The sequence below is a fragment of the Rhopalosiphum maidis genome, chromosome 3, assembly GCF_003676215.2.
Source record: "Rhopalosiphum maidis isolate BTI-1 chromosome 3, ASM367621v3, whole genome shotgun sequence".
Classification (NCBI taxonomy): Eukaryota; Metazoa; Arthropoda; class Insecta; order Hemiptera; family Aphididae; genus Rhopalosiphum; species Rhopalosiphum maidis.
Genome location: NC_040879.1, coordinates 25050032 through 25070994, shown reverse-complemented (window position 1 = coordinate 25070994; position 20963 = coordinate 25050032). Strand labels below are relative to the sequence as shown.

Here is a 20963-nt window from a genome sequence, read left to right as displayed (position 1 = left end):
AACATCATTCAGACATTGCCGAGTACTATACCTACCCCGATTATTGTCATTTAGATGCCTATGTGCCTACGACCCATACGAGTCATCAAATAACGTTAAACATAACGCATTAGGTCGTTCATACAAATATAGGTTGATTATACATTTTAAAAGTATAATACGATTACAACCGCGTCGATTGAAATAAAAATTACGTAAACGTAATGAAATCAATAGGCACCTGCAACTATCACCTTTTAAAACGTATAATTTTGTTCAATAAGTACGTGTATTAATTAATAACTGGCGACGCGAGTTACTACTCTCGATTGGGGCAGTGCTCTCTATGACTCGTGATTCGTACCAGCCGTATGATCGGCGCCCGCACTATATATTGTCGAGAGCCGCGGTCATGTCGTCGCGGAAATCGATCGGAACGGCGGCCAGGCGGTCATCATCGCCGCCGCCGTTGGAACACCGTGTCGTAGTCGGCAGTATTATAGTTACCTACCTCTACCTCTACCGACTATCCCGTTTGATATTATATATTTTTATATTTTAATACGTTCGTCAGTTGTACTACTCAGTATTAATCGAAAGCCGAAGTCGTACGACAGTGACAACAATAATAATAAATAATACATATTATATCGTAGGTATAGGTTAGGTTAGGTACCCGTTTATACTTATATGACCCGCCGCACCGACTCGCCGACCGACAGACAAGCGTCGCGCTTCATTTACTAAGTAAATTATAATATTACATCGGTATTTCAGTAGTGATCCTAACAGAGCGAATGCATATTTCATAAAATCGTATAGTTCTGCGGTACTTACGACGTGTCAACAATAAGCATTTTACATAGGCATAAGACGTTAATATATTGTTATTCACCGCGAGTACTTGTGCATATAGCTAAGGTGGTGATCGAGGGCATACACCTATAATATCTACCGTATAAAACATCATATCCGCCTATTTAAAGCAATAAAATAATTTAACCGCAAATAATAGGTGTACATACACATATATTTCGTATTCGGGTGACCTAGCTCGGGGCAGGATAATTTAATATAAATAATATAGTCACGTGCGGCTTTCGTCTTAATATAATATTTATACGTCATTATTATACCTACTACACGACATTATTATTATTATTATTATTATTGTTACTGTCGTCGATTATTTAATGTAATATTACCGATGGTCTACAGTGTCTATACACGCGTGCGAATAATACTGTGGACCGGCGAAACGACATCGTAGAAAACAGTAGTAAATTATTTTAAGGTATAATATTTACTATACTCTGCGACAGTAGGTACACCTACTATATCTATCCATCTACAGTACAGCAGTCATGTGGCGGTAAGTGAAATATTTATAAACATTTTTTTTTTGTCCCTCTCCCTGCTGTATAGTTAAACAGGACACGGGTATTAACTATACGTTCGTACATATCATACGATTTATTATAACTCTGTCTGTGCCGCTCGTCACCAACACAGATTTCTATGACATATAATAACATGACGTACTTGGCGTACGAGTGAACAGCGTGTGTTATTCGGTATAGTATGAGAAGAAATCTGTGGTCGGAAGCAGGCGTCATCAACTGTCCGATTATCAATATAATAATAATAATAATCATATATTATTCGTCGTTCACGAGGTCGCGTCTCGGCCATTGCCTATCGTACACACATTATCGTATAATATTTATTACAATTCGACCGCGAACCACGGCACACTGAGCACACCTATAATATTATAATATATCATACATATTATTGTATTATATACCTAACAACACAAATACACAATATCATATTATACATTTGTACCAAATTATATTGCTTTGATGATGATGATGATGATGATGACGACGATGATAATAATATTAATATTATATACCTAAACGCTAACTAAATAATACTACTCGACTAGGAATGACGTATTGACGTCGTATTTTATACCGAAGCACCTTGCATGGTGATACATTATTATGTGTATATATATATTTATGCATTATTACAATAATAAATTGTTATCCGTGTCCATCCCACTCCCGCGTGTGCGGCGTGCGCGTGCGTGCGTGCTGCGTTCGCGTGTAATTGATAGTGTGCAGTACGTTTGTTTGAAAATCATTATCACCGAGTCGACCCGTGATACCAGTCGAGCCGTATTCTTATTTTTTAACAATGTTATTATTATTTACCGTTTTACTGTTTACCGCCGTCGTTCATTCCTGAAGATTCGTCGTCATCATCGCCGTCGTCGTGGTAGTAGTATTATCGCAACGTCGACGACTGGAACACACGTCTCCTTTGTCATTGCTTACCCGCCGCACGTTTGTGCGGACATTGGTGTACCGTCCCAAGACCTCCACTGTCGTTTTCCAACACTTCGCCATGTATTGTCTCTAGACACTACGATATAATCATAATATAAGGTGCATACATAAATATATATATTGTTGCCCAGTCGCCGCTATACCACATCGTCCTTGCACACCTTACAAGTGAGTACAACGAACGATACACATTATTTGGTACCTCTTGTATTATGTATTATAAACGGAAAAAGGCACCGTGTATCGACACTTTTCTCTTGTAACCTTAAACTTCATACACACCCTGTGCCATGCTATTCCTGTTTTTACTCGGTACGCTGTTTCATTTAAGTTGTTATCGATTTATTGTTCCACTGACATTGAAATTCATATCTACTAAGTGTATTCATCTTGCTTATTTTATCCTAATTTTGCCAATGACTTGCCATCGTTGGTGTTTATAAATTTTTCATTTGATAATTATTTTACTGGCGAAAGAATATTATATTTTAGTATCTTATTTATTTTTCAATAATAAAAAAAATGTCACCAAGCTGTTGTCACTATGATATTCATGTTTTATATACTTAGTAAATGATGTTAAACCAACTATTTATTACAATCAAAATTATCCAATAGCTTATTATGTAGGTAAATTCAACCATGCCCATGCATTGAAATACCTATTCATAGAAATATTGATTCCCATGCTAGATATTGTAGTTTATATTTAATTTTATAATTAAACCTATTTGTCAATAATGTTAAATTTTTCCATTAATTTCATATTATTCATGATCATCGAAAATATTAAAAATGAAAGTTTCATACTTAAATTCTGTACCTAGTAAATGAATAAAATGTTTTAATTGGAAAGTATTATCATACTAAAAAAATATTTCTTGCATCAAAGTCCATGCTTTAATAATTATCATAGTTACTAGTGTTATTTTTAAAACAGCAAATTATGCAGGTACCACACAATAAATAATGATTTTAACTATTTTTTAAATTCACCTAAAAAATAAATAGTATTGTTTTGTAAATACTTAATATTTATCAGTTTAGTGTCTTTGTACTTTGTAAAGTGTTTACCTATTTTTTCTTTAAAAATTAATAAAATAATACTTAATATTAAACAAAGTCAAACATTGATTTATAATTATAGTATTTCTACTTCTAAATAAATATAATTAGGTAGGTTACCGAATCATTTTTATGATTGGTCTTTCATAATGATATGAAGGTTAAAGTGAATAATAATAGCCGATACATCATTAAAATAATAATAATAATAATAATAATTAATTGTTTGGTAGTTACCTAATTAATAAACATTTTTTTTTTTTTTTTGTAAAGTTGTATTATTTATAAAAATATATAAGTAAAACCAACAAGTAATTATAATTAATAATACCAAGTAGCTTATACTTATATATAAAAATAAAAATTATAATTAATTTTTTTATTTATAGTGCCTAAAATATTAAATTATTTGTTATAAGCCTATATTAAATTGGCAAATAATTTGTTGGTTGGCTATATGTTGATATAGCTAATAAATAAATATATTATAGTTATGTACTAGATAAATACCTATTAATAAATCAATATACTAAAAAAATAAATCTATTAACATCATATAAATTAATTTGTGAAGTTTTATTTTTTGTGTTTTATCAAAATACGCCTCCAAAGGTTCATAGTCTAATTATTGTGTTACTGATGTTTATTATTACGATAATAACATTAAATGATATATAATATGTTTATTTTTATGTTAGCTTTTTCTACACATTTAGTACATAGTGTACATTCGGCACATATATAAATTTAGTTAAATATAATTGAATTATATTATATGTATATTATATAAAAGTAGGTAAAGCTACATATATATATATAGTTTTTATAAAACATTTGTAATGCATTCTTGTATTATATAAGTTTAAATTCAATTGTCAGTAAATAATATAAAATTAATTGCTTATTTTGCATAATATTTTTAGTTATTTTAAATTACTATTACTAAAAAATGCATCATAACGGTTATTTTTTTAGTATTTTTGGTATTAATAAACCTAAAATGACTTATTCATATGATAAAGTAATTTTTTACATTTACTTAATTACCTATCATTTTTTTTTTAGTATCTAACTTAATTTTTAAAAAGGTATAATTTAGATTTAAATAACACCTAAAAAAAAAAAGAAAAAAAGTATATTAGGTATAGCAAATTTTTCTTTTAATAATTGAATAAATATCTTGCAGTGAAGTGTATTTTTGTGTCTTAAGTTCTTTAATATAATATATTGAATTAATATTTTTTTTCAGTATGGAAAATGCTTATTTATTGTCTGCTTTCAAGACAATATCTTTATATATGACGTCATAACATATCCTGTATACTTAATATTACAACATCCATGGAATAAGAAGCATAAGTCCAAGCAAATAAAAGTATGTTTATCTTTTAAAATATATTAATATTAATATTTGTAATTTATTTTAATTTTTGTAATATTAAGTGTTTTTATTTACTAATATTTAATCATATTTGAAAGTACGGTTTACTACTCACGTCCCATCAAGTTTAATGTTATAATATCACTTATAATTGTTTTGTTAGTTTGGACTTTAAAAATATATTTTACAATTAAATACTTACTGACAAGGCCAAAACTGAAAAAAAATCAGTAGGGGGTCCTACATTTTTTTAAAAATATAAATGCTAAAAAATTCATAGTTACTAAACTATATTCACCACTAAAATATTTCTACTTTTAAAAATTTTGGGGGGAGGGGAGGGCTGGACCTTCCCTCAGTTATGGCCTTGCCTACTGAACACTGATGAATACAATTGTAATAGTCAAATCAAGTCAGTAATTATATTTTAACATTTATAAATCAATGACAATTTTAACCGTAGCCATCCAAATATCTTTATATTTATAGATACATTAAAGAATATTCAAACAGAAATTAACATAAAATTACTATGTATGCATAAATTAAATAGTTGCTTAGTAAAAAAATTAAAAAAAACTACTGTAATTATTAAATTAGCTAATACAAAATTACAAAGAACAAAAATTACTACATTTCATTCATTTTTTCATAAATTACTACATTTCATAATTATCACGTTATTACTCAATAAAAAAAAATAACCATCATGACGTAACCAATAATAATAATTTTAATAAAACTAGCATGACAAAATATTTTTTATACATATATATTATTTATTATAAATTAAAAATACAGATATTTTCAAAGGATAATTTAAATAGCCTTTACACGGTTGTCCTCTAGGTTACGCCAAACAGTTCTAATTTTTTTTATAAAATATTTTTTGGGGAATTAACAGTGAGTGTAATATAGAAGCAAAATTATTTTAGGTAAAATTACTATATTATTTTTTAGGATTTTACATTTGCCCTTAATACTATCATAAATATATAAACATATTAAATAATAATTATTAGGTTAGTTTTTACATTAAGTAAATTTAATAGAATTTTAAAGTAATATTCATTTTTAATATAAAATTATTTTCATTTTTTTCAGTCTGATATTACCAAATTTGATGATCACACAATTATCATTAAAACCTTAAGTAAACCTACATCTAATCATCTTACTCTAGTTAAAGATAAGATAGATACATTACAAAAAGTATTTCAGTATGCTGTACATAAATATAGTGATTCGTATTGCCTTGGAACTAGAGATGTACTTGCTGAAGAAGATGAAGTGCAAACAAATGGAAGAATTTTCAAAAAAGTTAGAATCTACTTATATTATGATTATGATTTTGTAAACTTTAATTTTGTAAAAAATAAATTTAATTAAAATACCTATACTTAATACAATTAATTCGTAAAAATCTAATTGATAATTATCTTCACAAATTTCTCAAAGGGAATAAATAATAAAATGTACATAAACAAATTTTAAATTTCTAAGTACAAGTATTCAATTTTTTTGATAGAATATGTTAATAACCTATTTGTTTTTTATTGCTTATTTAAAATTGTATATTTTATTTTATTTTTCTTAGAAACTCATTTTGTATATTTTATATTCTCTAGTCTATACCTATGTTACATATCAAACTAGCTTCAATCATGCTATTGCTCAATCAATATTTTTTCAATTTAAAATCATACTTGATGTTTCTTATATTATAATATAGACTCGAAAGCTTAGCTTATTTTAAAAATTTTAGTTTTGCAAAATGTCGTTTGCTTTTATAATTATTAATTATCATATCAAATCAAATTATCAAATAGAATTTTTTTTTTTTTATTATTATAATTACAAAAATAATAATAAAAAAATATTTTTAAAATATTTAATTATGACATTATGAGGTTACTTTGTATATAATATGTAAAAATAAAATTTTTTTTATAGTTTATTTATTTGATATAATCAAAATTTAAGATTTAACTTAAAAGTACCTTTAATTTTTTTTTAGTATGTCATGGGAGATTATAGATGGATGACATTTACAGAAGTAGATGAAGCATCTGATAATTTTGGAAATGCTTTAATTTCCTTAGGTCAAAAACCTAAAGAAAATATAGCAATATTCGCTGAAACAAGAGCAGAATGGATGATATCTGTCCAAGGTTGTTTTAAACAAAACATACCTGGTAAGTTATATATTTTAGCTAACAAAATTCTCGTTAATAATAATTTTAAGATATGTGAGTATAAATAGGTTAGGTTATATTATAAGACTATTTTTTTTCTATTTTAAATATAGTAAATAATATCAGTTATTATCATGCTTGTAACACAAATCATTTTTATATTCTTATTCTCAGTTATTAATGGTTTTTGTAAAATCTGTACAGCCAAAATAGCAAATAATTTTTATAGTAACTTTATATTTGATCTAAAAGTGTTAAATTTCATCTATATAACATGTGTTGTAAAAATGTAGTACTTAATATATAATTTATATAATAATATATTTATAATTATTATAGTTGTAACATTATATGCCACCCTCGGAGAAGAAGCAATAGCACATGGTTTAAACGAAACTGAAGTAACTATTGTTATTACGTCACATGATTTGTTACCAAAATTTAAAAAAATTTTACAACTTACTCCTCGAATTAAAACTTTAATCTACATGGAAGATCAATTAGCTATGACAAATACCAGTGGCTACAAAGAAGGAGTTGAAATATTATCATTTAAATCTATTTTGAAAAGGGGGTCAGAGTATACTGTTACAGGTAAATATTTTAATATATTTTTAATTTAAATATTTATTGACTTTTTAATTTTTATTATAGAAAACCATTTACCAATAAAAAGTGATATTGCAATTGTTATGTATACTAGTGGATCAACTGGCGCTCCTAAAGGTGTTAATTTATCACATACAAATCTTATATCAACGCTCAAAGCTTTTACTGATGCTATTGTAATTGATTACAAAAAAGATGTATTTATGGGATATTTACCATTGGCACATGTTTTTGAATTACTTGGAGGTAATAAAAACTAAACAATTAATTAGTGCTTTATTATATATATACTTAATACTTATGTGTACTCTGGTGCCAGGTTGCATGATCTATCACTTAATATTACTTAATATATTTTAATAAATCAATAGTATGCTAATACTTTATCCCTTAAACATGATTTAGTGACCTATGATTGGTCCGTTAAATTTTATTAAACCATTAAATTAACTAATTTGTCATGCAATTTAGTATAAAAATTGCATGTAAAATAAAATATTAGCCATTGATTATAAGTAATTAGAAACTAGTTAATTTTTTTTCAACATATTAAAAATACCAAATAATTCACTTTTTTGTCAGTTGTATATTAATACTATGTATTTTCATTTACATAACTATGTATTATTTTTATTGTTTTATAGAACTTGCTTGTTTATTATGTGGAATTAGAATTGGATACTCTACACCGTTAACCATGATTGATACGTCTAGTAAAATCAAACGTGGTACAAAAGGTGATGCAGCTGTATTACGACCAACCGTCATGACTGCAGTTCCCGTATGTATTTAATTTTTCAAAAAAAGGTTTTGTAATTTAAAAACTGTTATTTTTGTGTTAATTTGTTTGTATAGCTTATATTAGATCGTATCTACAAAGGCATTAATGAAAAAGTTTCCAGTGGAACGACATTACAAAAAACATTATTCAAATTTGCATTTGATTACAAAAGAAAATGGATGGAACGTGGATTTCAAACTCCACTTTTAAACATGTATAAAATACTGTTACTAACATAACATTTTCATTTATTATCACGTATTATTTTAATTTATCATTCTTATTGAAGGTTTGTATTTAAAAAAACAAGTGCATTGTTGGGAGGTCGTATACGTTTCATTCTATGTGGAGGAGCTCCTCTATCACCAGAAACTCATACTCTTATCAAAATTTGTCTATGTGAAGTTGTTCAACAAGGTTATGGATTAACTGAAACAAGTTCATGTGGATCTGCAATGAGCCGTTAGTACAATAATTAATGTTGTAAAATGAAACACTTTTAAAATATTCAAATTTATAAATAATTATAATAGGAGATGATATGACAACCGGTCGTGTAGGAGCTCCACTAACAGTTAATGATTTCATGTTAGTTAGTTGGGAAGAAGGTAGCTATAGGATAACAGATAAACCATATCCAAGAGGCGAACTTATCATTGGTTAGCTAATAAATTTATAGTACTAATTATAATTGAAAATATTTAATAATATAGATTTTTCTTAGGCGGAGACAACATATCACCTGGATATTATAAAAATCCTGAAAAAACAAAAGAAGAATTTTTTGAAAAAGATGGCAAGTGGTGGTTTAAAACAGGTGACATTGGTCAGCTGGAAGCAGACGGTGCTATTAAAATAATTGGCAAGTATTATTGTTGAACTGTTATTCTAAGTCATTGTTACTCACCAGTGTGTCACAAAGTAAATTAAATGACACAAAATATACTAACATTTTTTATACGATTTACAAAAATTAATAGTCATTTAATATAATTTCTTATATTTCAATTAAAAATAAGTTATCTATTATCGACATATTTTATTTCACCAATTCAAATTAAATATTACCCATTATTCTTATTTTTTTTATTATGTGTCGCAAAGTATGAAATATTTTAATGGTTTTTCATCTTGACACAAAGGTTGAAAAACACTGCTCTAAAATTTAAGTAAACATAAAAAATGTCTATATCATGTTTGTATGTTACAGATCGTAAAAAAGATTTGGTAAAATTGCAAGGTGGCGAGTATGTGTCTCTTGGTAAGGTTGAATCACAACTTAAAACCTGCCCAGTTGTTGATAATATATGTGTTTATGGAAATCCATTTCATATGTATACAATTGCGTTAGTTGTTCCCAACAGACATCACTTGAAAGATATGGCTAAAAAATTGAATATTGAAAATGTAAATGAAATTAGTATTGAAGAGTTGTTTGTGAATAAGATATTGAAGAAAGCAGTTGTCGATGAGTTAGCTGCCCATGGTAGAAAAAGTATGTAACCGTTGATTTTATCATTTTTAAATACTTGTGATTTTATTGTATGAATTTAATCTATTTCAGATAAACTTGAAAGGTTTGAAATACCTACAGAAATTATAATATGTAATGATGTATGGACACCGGACAATAATCTAGTGACAGCTGCGTTCAAAATCAAAAGAAGGGAAATATATGATAAATATAAAACCCAAATCGATAATTTGTATCAATGTTGATAACATTTATTCAAAAAAAAAAAAGAAGACCAAAACTACTAAATTTTATATTACTTTTAGAGTATATTTATTTTACCAAAAGCAATTAACTAATTTTATATTAATAGTATTTTAGGATGTATACATTAATAAATATATTGTTATTAATTCTTGCAAATTTAACTTTAGTTTGATATTTCATCCCTGTACAATGTTGACATAACTTTTTGTGTAATGTTGTCATTCACAACTTAATTGTTGTCATTTATGGCTACTGATTTGTTTGTGTTGATAATGCCATTGCATTGTTGTTTTGTTTGCTCTATTTGTTCAAATTGTTTGTGGTTACGTAAAATACAATTTTTTCTACGTTCTAAAAAACAATGATTGATTATAATTTTGTTTTTAAATATTTTTCATAATATGTTTTTGAAATTAGTTACTAATAATTTATTACTTTAATATTGTTAAGCGATAATTAACAAATGTGTACATTAAGTATTAAAATGTATTATTTGTATTTTTAATTACTGAATTGTATTAGTAAAAAAAATTAGTATTAATTATACACAATGACAGGTAAGAACGTGCTTTTTTAAACTCACTCTATAAGTTATAATTTTTAACTTATAAGTAATATTTTATGTTACATAAAATTATGTTTCACACATTTATGCAAATGTGTATATTTCAATGAAAAATAATTGACTAAGTTAAATTACTAAGATGACCAAAGCCAACAGGCAGTGCCGTAGTCAGAAGGGCTTCCGGGCTCAAGCCCCACCCCTAAAAATGTTAGACATGGCAATAATTTTATTAATTTAATTATCCTTTGTGATGATAAAGTAACGCCCTCTTATCACACTTACTTGATCTGAATTTGATAATATGTATAATTATATGAATTATATTGTCAGAAATGCAGTACAAACTTAATTTAATGTCATAATTGGCCATCAAAAATTAAGCCTTACCCCTCAAAAAAAAAAATCCTGGCTACGTCATTGCCAACAGTAGCCTCGCTATAGCATATATTTAAGGAGCAACATTTAGGCAATTTCTAATCTTTTCGTCACCGTCCGGGATTTGTGTTAGTCGTTAGTCGTAACGAATATTAGTGTGCGTGAGGTTCATGCGGGTATCGCTCAAAGTTTATTATAGATAATACAGGTTGTCTCATAGTCATATAAATAAATCGATCACCCCGCACCATTCCTTATTTACTTACATCACCCGAAGTACAAAATTTACAGCAGCGCATTGAGAAATGCTGTCAAGGTATGTATCTTTATTTTTTATGCTATAATTTTTTATTATACTTTGCTGATTTACTTATTTTTATTAATATCGATGTATTATTATTGAAAATTGTATTTTATTATTTAAGAATACACTATATGTGTAATAGTATTCATTATTTTTCGTTATTTTTTTGGACAGGTTCTTACTACACATTTATACCTATACTGGTATATTTAACTATATTTTTAAATTTTACAAGATGTATCTAGTTGTTAGTTGTAGTTACATGAAATTATAAGTAGCTACTCAACAGCTACTGTACTAAATTTTTTTGTTGATCTAAAATTGTAATTCAACTATTTGAACTTAACTAAAAAGTTTTGTTATTATAGTTATTACTTAATTAAGTAGAAATGTATATATATATTGGTAATGTGTGTAATTTTTTTTTTTATATTTATACATTACAGATGAATCAATTACAAAAATAAAAACTACATTATTGTCACAGATTATTTTATTATATAATATTTTGAAAATTAAACGATGTGAAGAAAATACCAAAATATGTGTCTTTTTACTTTTTAATACAAAAATATTACACATTTTAAATCCCCTTAATATTATTAGTAACTATACTAAATAAGCTATGTCGTATGGTAATTTTTAACTAATAATTGAACTAATCTTATACATAAAAAAACCTATAGAAACATGCAAGACAAATTTTATAAAATATATAGTGATGGCTTAACGCAACGGACACTAGATTAATATTTGACAGCTATTGCTCACATGATAAAATTATTTTAATTATTTGTAAGATTTTCAAAAATGTCATTTTTCTATATTTTTTTTACTCTCTAACAACAGTTTTATTACAAATTAGTTCAAACATTATTTAAAAATATTCATAATTTGATTTTTTAAGAATGATTTTATTTTTTTGTGTTAAAACAAGCGTGACTTTAAACATACAAAAACATGTATAATTTATTTTATGATCATAATATTTATATGTTGTTAAAGAAGATGCTTAATAATTTTTTTCTATGTTAAACTACTTAACTTTATTAAAGAAAGTAAAACAATTATGTTACAATAAAGAGAATGTGTTTAACTGTTTAAATTGACTTCTTTAGGTTAACATGTATTATATATGTACTAAGATATTTTTAAAAACCTTATATGTGTTTCAAGTAAAACGTATAGAAGTTAAATGCTCAAAAATAATCAAAAACCTTTCTGTTCCATGTCACCCGAAACTCAATGTGACTTTTAACACCCACTTTTTATTTATTTTTTGACCAAGATAGTTAAATTTCATTTTTTTTTGTTTTTTATGAAAATATATTCATTTATTCTGTACGCCTATTGAAAAAAAATATTATTAAAGTTGTAGAAGTCTGGGAAAGTTCAAAATCGTGTTCATTTCACCCATGTTGGTGGTAATAACCAAACATTTTGTATTTCGGCTGTTGTCACGGCATGGTTTCTCCCAATCCTATAATTTTATAATTGTTAAATGAGGCAACCTGTTTAATCTATAAACTTTGATGTTATGTTTATAAAATATCATTGGGTGTAATATGAAAAAGATAAATCATAAATCTTAGCTAAGTATAGGCGGAGAAAAGTGTTGCCTCCGTCGATTCTTACTGATGTTGTTTATAGGCGCGCAGTACCGTTCAACGAGGCTGAGTGGACCATCCGGCACGAGTTCACAAATGTAGGGAAACTTCTTCGAACAGTCTTCTGTTTCCCAATACCTGTTGCCCGTGAGAACCACGCACTCTTTCTTCGGTCTACCAGATTTTGGATGACTTGGCGCCCATGCTCTAAACGGTAAACAACTCAACGGTTCACCTTGACCACCGCGTGAAAATTTGAATACGTTATTAATATTATTATTATTAATAGTATAAATATAGTTAAAAAAAAAAAAAAAACTAAACATATTTATGAAAGTGGTGCGTGATCTTATTATTTTTTTTTTAAACTAAAGAAATTAAAATATTAATCAACATTTTAACAATTTTGAAATTATTTAACAATACTGATACTCTTGTAGTGTGCCAATCAGCAATTGATGTGCAGTGGTGGTGAAGCTATAGTTAAATAAATAAAATGGTGCAAATATTTTCAAAGTTTTAAATTTATTGATAAATTTTTAAAGTGTGATTAACAGTAAATTATTCTAAGCGTAATTTAATTAGAAAAATAGAGTTAAGTCACAGGGATTGATATCTGTGCTGTTAACTGACGTGAAAGTGCTCGTGCTGGCTCTGGTGGATCACGTCTGTCGGAGTCATCTCCAGGGCACTCTTATATAGTCGGTTTCCCCCTTCTTACTCCTCTTCGGTTCATTCTGGTCAACGGCTGTGAGTCATTTGTTGTTCACAAGTTGTTTACGAGGTTTAAGACTCACGCGAACGTGCGATGACCTAATTAGATTGTGGCAGGATGTAACCCTTTCCCTGTATGTCCATACATGGTATTCTCTGTCATATTACTACTGCGTAGATCTAATATGAACTAAGCTAATTCGTTGTTATTTTTTTTAAATTACAATAATTGCAGTTAGTTGGTAGTATTGACTTTTAAGAATATGTACACAGACCTATATAATATTAGTACCACCGGATTGCGAACCACTGGTCTAAGGTACTCAAGGTAAGTAGTATACTAATCGTAATGATATGCGCTTATATCGTATAAATGAAATAATTTCAGAAAGAGTTAAATATAATAAATTAGTAACGGTCGAGTTGCCGCACGCGGATAACAGTAAATTACAATAAGCTCAAAAAAATCTTTTATCGGTGATCAAGGGGACGATTTATATTACGAGGTCACACAGAAACGCCATACGTGTCTGTGACAATAAAGCGCAGGACGTGTGACTTTTCTCGTATGCCGACAAAGACAAGGGATGGCCCAATTAAGGTCTCTGTAACCAAGGATAAAGCCAGATCCTTGGAAACGCGGAGGCCTTTGATAGGGCCACCTACGTCTCTGGCTGTCTTGACCAAGTCGTCTCCCTCGCCAGCGAATGTTCACCTATGTTTTCACCAACATCTCTGGAGTCCGTTTCCGTCGTGCGACAACTAAACCCGTTCTTATTATACATTAATAAGTGAGTCTTGTTTGAAATATATATTTGAGTATATATTTGAATATATACGTTCAGTAATCTTATTTTACCTGTATCATTTCATTACATCATTGAAGTGCATACATATATACGTATATTCCAGTGAACCAGGTAAGGTGCATGTTGATAATATATCGTATTATAGTAATATTATAAATTAGACATATAGGTTGTATACAGTGTACAATAACTAAAATCCTCCGATGATCAGGAGGAAGGTAATAACGTAAAAAATTGATATTAATATATGATTAAATCACATATATATAGCATATGTTTAAAGTAAGAATAAATATCATATCTTTATTATACATCGATTTTTTACGTTATTCAGTACCTACTAGGTAGGTTTCTAAAGTTGAAAAAAGTGTAGAATTTTCACAAATTGTGTTTATAGTAAATGCATTACTTTTTTTCGGGTTGATTTTTTAAGTGCTAAGACGGGTTCCACAATATCAAGTTACGTTTTGTATGTTTAACAAGCCAGTTATAAAACAGTGGCGTTGACACTAAAAGAGCAATAGAGGCAGTTTTATCGGAGGGTAACATTCTTTTGAAGCTTTTAGCATTGTTTTAGGAACAAAAATTATTATTGAAATATAATTTTAGAGGTAAAATAAATATTCTGCATATGGGTGCTTTTTAGTAGCTATGCCACTGTCATAAAATTGTGTTACACCTTACACGTTAAGTATATTAAACTCTACACAGCACGGTATATAATGAAAACCATAAACATTATAATATTAACTATAGTCACCTATAGGTACCTGTGATGGTGACAAAGTCGTTTTCAAAAAATAATCCAACAAACGCTTTGCGGTTGTTAATAGTTTTGTTTTTCAAATCTGACGACACCAACGCGGACAAAAATGAAGTTCGAGAATCGGATACGACGTTTGCAAGATGGCCGCCGACGTCCTCACACGCAACCATTGCGTTAGAATAGTTCAAATGATTCGTCACCAATTCGAATACACCAAGGCCAGGTGCACAAGTATAGTTTACACTAGCTGTATTTTAAATTATAATTTAATAAGAATAAAACTGTTTAAAACTAAATACTAGAGGCTTAACAATATTGCTTATGCAAGAATCATCAACCATTCAAAATAAAAATTTAAATTACCAGCTCTAAACGTTATTTTTACTGCATAAGCCTATACATATATTTCTGTATTATATTTTAATTTTTAAATAAGCAACAGAAACAATTATATATGTAAAAATAAATTATGCATTCAGGGCCGGTCTGATGCATTAGCAAAATAGACAGCCACCTAGGGCAGCACTAGTTTAGGGGCGGTAAACTTCGAATGAACTGAATGAATTTAATTATTACATCAAACCCGCATTTAGCGAACACCTATTAATATCAGACACCTTTTATACTAATTGAAGAATAAATTGGTTATTTTTTTGTTTAAGATTAACAATGGAATCAATATAAGTATTAAATACTAAATGTATAGAGTAGATGGCTTAGGCCGATCTGCGGAGAGGATCTCCGAAAGAGAAGTCTAGATATATGTAGATAAATCGTCAGATAGTTCGAGAGGAAACGTCAAATGAAATAAAAATCGTCGAACAGGATACACATCGCAGAAATTATAGACGAAAACAGAACAACAATAAAGCAAGAAAAATAAAATAAATAAAGATTGAAAGAACAAAGTTGGTGATCATAACACATAGAAAGGTAATACATGCAATAAAAATGTAAAAAACAATACAGGTTCTGCAGATAGCAAAATTATATTTATTTACCCCGTGATGATAATTTTCATAGAGTAATAGATCAACAAATTATTTGTAATATTAACATTTAATGTCAAAGGTTTATAATAAACATTTTTTTTTGTGTATAATCAGTGCTGTAAAAACCGGGTGTGCAGAGTATGCACCGCCACTGGCCTTGTTTGTTGTTTAAACTTGGTTTTATTAAGTTTATTGTTAATATAATTGTACAAGTTGAAGAATAAATTTGTTGTTTTGTTGTTTTATTAAATATAAAATATTAGTAATAATGAATCAAATAAATGTCAGTGTTTATTTGTTATAAGCCCAATTATAACATAGCACAGTCGTCAGAAGAATCCGAAGTTATTGAAATTGTACTTTTTTATTGAAAAATATGGTATTGATAATTTTAATATATTTTCTTGTTTATTTAGGGCGAAGGTGTAGTCCCATAACCCATTCTCTCTGTTAAACATTTTAACTATGGGCTTGAGGTATGAGGTCACTCAATTTAATGGCCCTAGTTTCGTCTATGATCCTAGTAGTCATTATTAGTCTTAAAAAGAATAGCAAATACAAATGTATATTAAACTATTAAACATATAGAACGAAATTAGTGCTGTTAAAAAATTAAACAACGTGACAACGTCGGAACACTAATCTTACTCTAACATAGTAACATACACTCTACAATAACAGAAAAATACGTACATAATCTACTTATTTTATTATGCCCATATTTGTAGGTAGTTAAGATAAAATTATTATACACTCATAATATTTGTATCTAATAAAAGCTAAAAAGGTATAATAATTGACTTTACTCAAATGAATACTACAAAGTAAGAATTTTCTTCAATAATATTAAAACATTATAATATTATTGTATAACAATAAAATGGTCAACTATATGAATTTAATGAACTTATTACATACAACCTTTTTAATAAGAAATTTAATTTGACGTAATTTTTGATAAAATTCTATCCAAGCATTTTTTTGATATATGTAATGGCAAACTACGGTTTTTTTTTTATCATATTAATAATATTTAATAAATCTGACTCCAACAATGAAATGAAGGATCCAATGAACAATTCACATATTAAAATTTTGTTAGGAGATATAGTTTTATATAATTTTTATTCAAACATTTTTTTTATAACTCTATTTTTCCAACAAATATATTTGAATAACTAAAAATTATCAATTTGGTCAAAAAAATCAACACTGTTGTTCTTTATTATTTTTCATTGATAATAATAGACTTACAATAAATACTATACTTACATTTTTAATGGAAACTTTTACGTTCTACAATTAAAGCTCTATACATTTTTTTTCTAAGTATTATATTTATTTAGTTAGGTCGAAAAAAATAACAAAACTACCCTTGTTGGCTATTTTTCAACCCCCCAGGGGCACGGAAAGGGACCGAGTAGACACAACCAAAATTAACCAAATTTATTTTTTTATCACAATGTAAAATGTAATGGAGTTCTACATTAAAACCATAAATATTTTTTCTTATCTCTATAAATAAGGACCACCTTAGTATACATAATATATAAACATGGAATCACTTATGCTACTTATTTAATGATGTATGTACCTAGTTAGTATATGACAATGAAATAAATCTTTAAAAATATTTGAATTTAAGCAACACAAATACTAATATTGAACTATTTTTTATATTTTAATAAAATTATATCTTATAATTATTTATATTACAAGTACATTACTAGTTCAATATTTATAGGTTTCACGGTATATTATTTATTATTCAGAAAAGTGTGTTTTCACATTGTTACAGAGTAACTGAGTGTAATCAAAAATAATAATTTGCATACATTCATCGATCCTACTTAATGAAACTTAAATTTGATAATATTTTAAATAGTGAAAATGTGACTATTTTTGTCTTACTTGGTAATAAAGTTATCAGACATTTTTAATATTTATCTTTAATAATAGAGATATTTAATTCACTAAGTGAAACCCCTTTAGTTTAGCAATCATGAACAATGAAAATATAATTTTTATCACATTTATATTTCAATTTCAATAATTTGAAAAGATGCTTTTTGAATATAATCGTAATCGTACTTATATGTAAAAAATTAATAGTAAAAACAATTTAAAAAATAATGGAATTTTGTTTTAATTAATGATAAACAAAATATACACAAAAACAATAATTTCCCTAGGGCGTAAAAACATAAATACTTGATACCTAATATTATTAATAATGTTCATTACAGTTATAGATACTCACGCAAGGGTTTTGAGTACATGCTATAATAGTCGTACACCGATGCATTAGCAGTAAGTAGAAACGGGTGGAACTCTGGGCAATCAAAAACATTGCAAGTGGAACTCAATGTGGATACTGTACCTATATATTAATAAATAAAAACAAAACAATTGTGCATCATATTACTATATAACAGTTATGAAATCAAATAGGTTTTGAACGTGTGTGTGGTTTTAATGTAATGGTATACAATGGTTATGCAGATCCTACTTGAACAGTTGGCAATAAATAATAATCACAAATAAAGAAAAGTTGATTCATTTAAAACTTGGAAAAAATCACAATTTAGTGAGAAAAATTTGCTTTTACAAGTGAGAAAATTCTCCACTCATTCAGCAGTGGCTGTTTATTATTGATTTATATTTATTGCATTATTATTAATTATTCACATTTAATTCGAGTAATATAAAAAAAACAATGAAAACTAATGAAAAAAAGACAAATCTCATATCGAGAATGTTAATAAAGAATAAAAATAAAATCCGGCCAACATAAATCAAAGCCGGCTAAGAAGGGGGGGTAATGTGCCCTGGCACCAGACCCTGCCTTTTCAAAAGCCCCGTGTTTTTACCCAACTAAAATTACACAAAAATCGCCATATTATGATATGATCATAATAGAATCAATGTACTTTCGATCACATACTGTGATATAACTTATAAACAAATGATTAAATTCACAAACGAATAAGCAATAGGGATAAGGTTACTTATATGTTATGACGGATAAAAAATACATATTATTTCTTCATCATTTGATAAAACACTATCAATTTTTGATTTTTTATGAAAATAAAATTTCCAATTGTAATTGTGAAAATATACAATTAATTGTAAAATGTATCAAAAATACTGTAAACAAGTTTTAATACCTTGTGTTGTACCTTATTGTAATTCAACTACTTCGTAATAGAATTTGAAAGATTTCTGTAAAAATAAGTATGCAGGTTAAAAAAAATATTGGTCAAACTTCCACGGTGATAGGTGATAGTTTTTATTATGAACCAATCAATAATTATATAAGGATTTTAAAATATATTTTTTTTTACTTTCTAGGTTTTGTTATTTCACATTGTGTTATACTTTTAATACATTTAACTAAAGAGAATTGACGTAAATTTTTTAATACTATTTAATATTTTCGTTTAATAAATTTATTACGAACTCAATAATATTGTTTTAAGTTATGACTAAACTAACAAACTTACTACCACTTACCACAAGTATTACGTGTAGAAACATGTTGTATAAATTATGAGCACTTGAAATTTTTTATACTATTATACTAAGAAACAAAACATAGATGATGCGACATAAATCAATAAAACTATATCGGTGGTCCCTACACGTGATTACCATTGTCACCAAACGAGTCCAAATATACCATTGTACAATTATAATTGCCTCCGAACCTTCGTTGAAGTTTGCGTACGTGAATGCGAAAGCGTTTTTCGTCGCAGCCAATCGGACGCAAGACTCCAATTCCGTCGCATTCGACGATGCAACCGTCCGCATATTGGAAGCGGTGCATTCCTTTGTCAGGTGGTATTCGTGTTGCGGCCGATGCAAATGCCGCGAGCAGACCGACAACTGGTCGGCGCCGGTCTGTTGAACACAAACGACGAGGATCAAGACTGATAATAACGTCTCGTTATTCATTTCGCAGTTTAGAAACGAAACGTAACCGCCCACCCGTCGAAAATATAAATTATTGTAGATAACAAACAGCCCAGATTATTATTGTGTAAAATCCATTTAAATTGTAAGCACCGTCGTAGAGTACACTGGTTATGGGTATACTGCGGGAGCTTGTATGTTTCTGTACGATCTCATACTACTAGATAGATATCACCGCGATAAAACAATAACACACGCGAAATCCTATGTTGGGTCGTATGCACGGACCGTCGACTCTGTCTACGGCACAGTGCAGTCGTGCCCGAGTGCGCCCGATAATGCACGCTATTCAATTATTTAATAACACAATGAAAGTTATTGCTGTACACGCGACATTACAATATGGTTAAAGGAAACAACGTTAATTAGGTATAGTACCAATATGTGAACATTTAAGTGTATGTGTACCTATTGTGTATAAGAGTTATAAAAATAAAATTAAAATTTCGTATATAGAAAAACTTGTATACCCAGCAATCATCGAAACACATATGAGACATATATTATACTTCGTCGTAATATGTTTTTGATGTATATTTGATGTCTAAATGTATTTTACACAGATGTCTTGAATAGGTTAGAACGCTTTTTTGGGTCTACAAATAATCAATATTGAACGTCAAAGAGTTGACAACTACTAACACCATATACTACTGAAAAGACAAAGAAGAGATACATGTTATAAAAATATAATAAAATTCTAATAAATTGCATCGCAATACTACGTTTCTAATTTATATTTGAAGTGTAAATGTTTTTTTTTAAATTA

At 28.0% G+C, this 20963-nt stretch overlaps 2 protein-coding genes across 2 annotated transcripts; one reads left to right on the top strand and one right to left on the bottom strand.

Annotated features, from left to right (window-relative positions):
* The first annotated feature begins 1343 nt into the window (after nt 1-1343).
* On the top strand, nt 1344-10211 carry LOC113556303 (long-chain-fatty-acid--CoA ligase 4). Its single transcript, XM_026961160.1, is given in 14 exon segments — nt 1344-1351; nt 4651-4688; nt 4691-4776; nt 5887-6102; nt 6800-6977; nt 7317-7571; nt 7632-7832; nt 8231-8367; nt 8442-8581; nt 8657-8829; nt 8901-9026; nt 9092-9229; nt 9578-9862; nt 9932-10211. Coding segments are annotated over 14 exon segments (2136 nt in total). The 3' UTR covers nt 10087-10211.
* An 80-nt stretch (nt 10212-10291) lies between these two features.
* LOC113556304 lies at nt 10292-20244 on the bottom strand. The gene is made up of 5 exons (XM_026961161.1): nt 19930-20244; nt 18480-18599; nt 15232-15474; nt 12967-13173; nt 10292-10438 (listed from the first exon to the last, which is right to left on the bottom strand). The coding sequence occupies exons 1-5, from the start codon at nt 20174-20176 to the stop codon at nt 10317-10319; spliced, it is 939 nt and encodes a 312-aa protein (XP_026816962.1). The 5' UTR covers nt 20177-20244; the 3' UTR covers nt 10292-10316.
* Nucleotides 20245-20963: the final 719 nt, after the last annotated feature.

Bases quoted from the DNA above. Each gene is read 5' to 3' on its own strand.
- LOC113556304 (XM_026961161.1), bottom strand. From the start codon at position 20,176: ATGAATAACGAGACGTTATTATCAGTCTTGATCCTCGTCGTTTGTGTT. The intron at 13,174-15,231 runs GTACCTATAGGT...GCGGTGGTCAAG, and splicing joins CGACTTTGTCACCATCACAG to GTGAACCGTTGAGTTGTTTA. The intron at 10,439-12,966 runs GTAAGAATCGAC...ATTGTTTTTTAG, and splicing joins CGCGCCTATAAACAACATCA to AACGTAGAAAAAATTGTATT.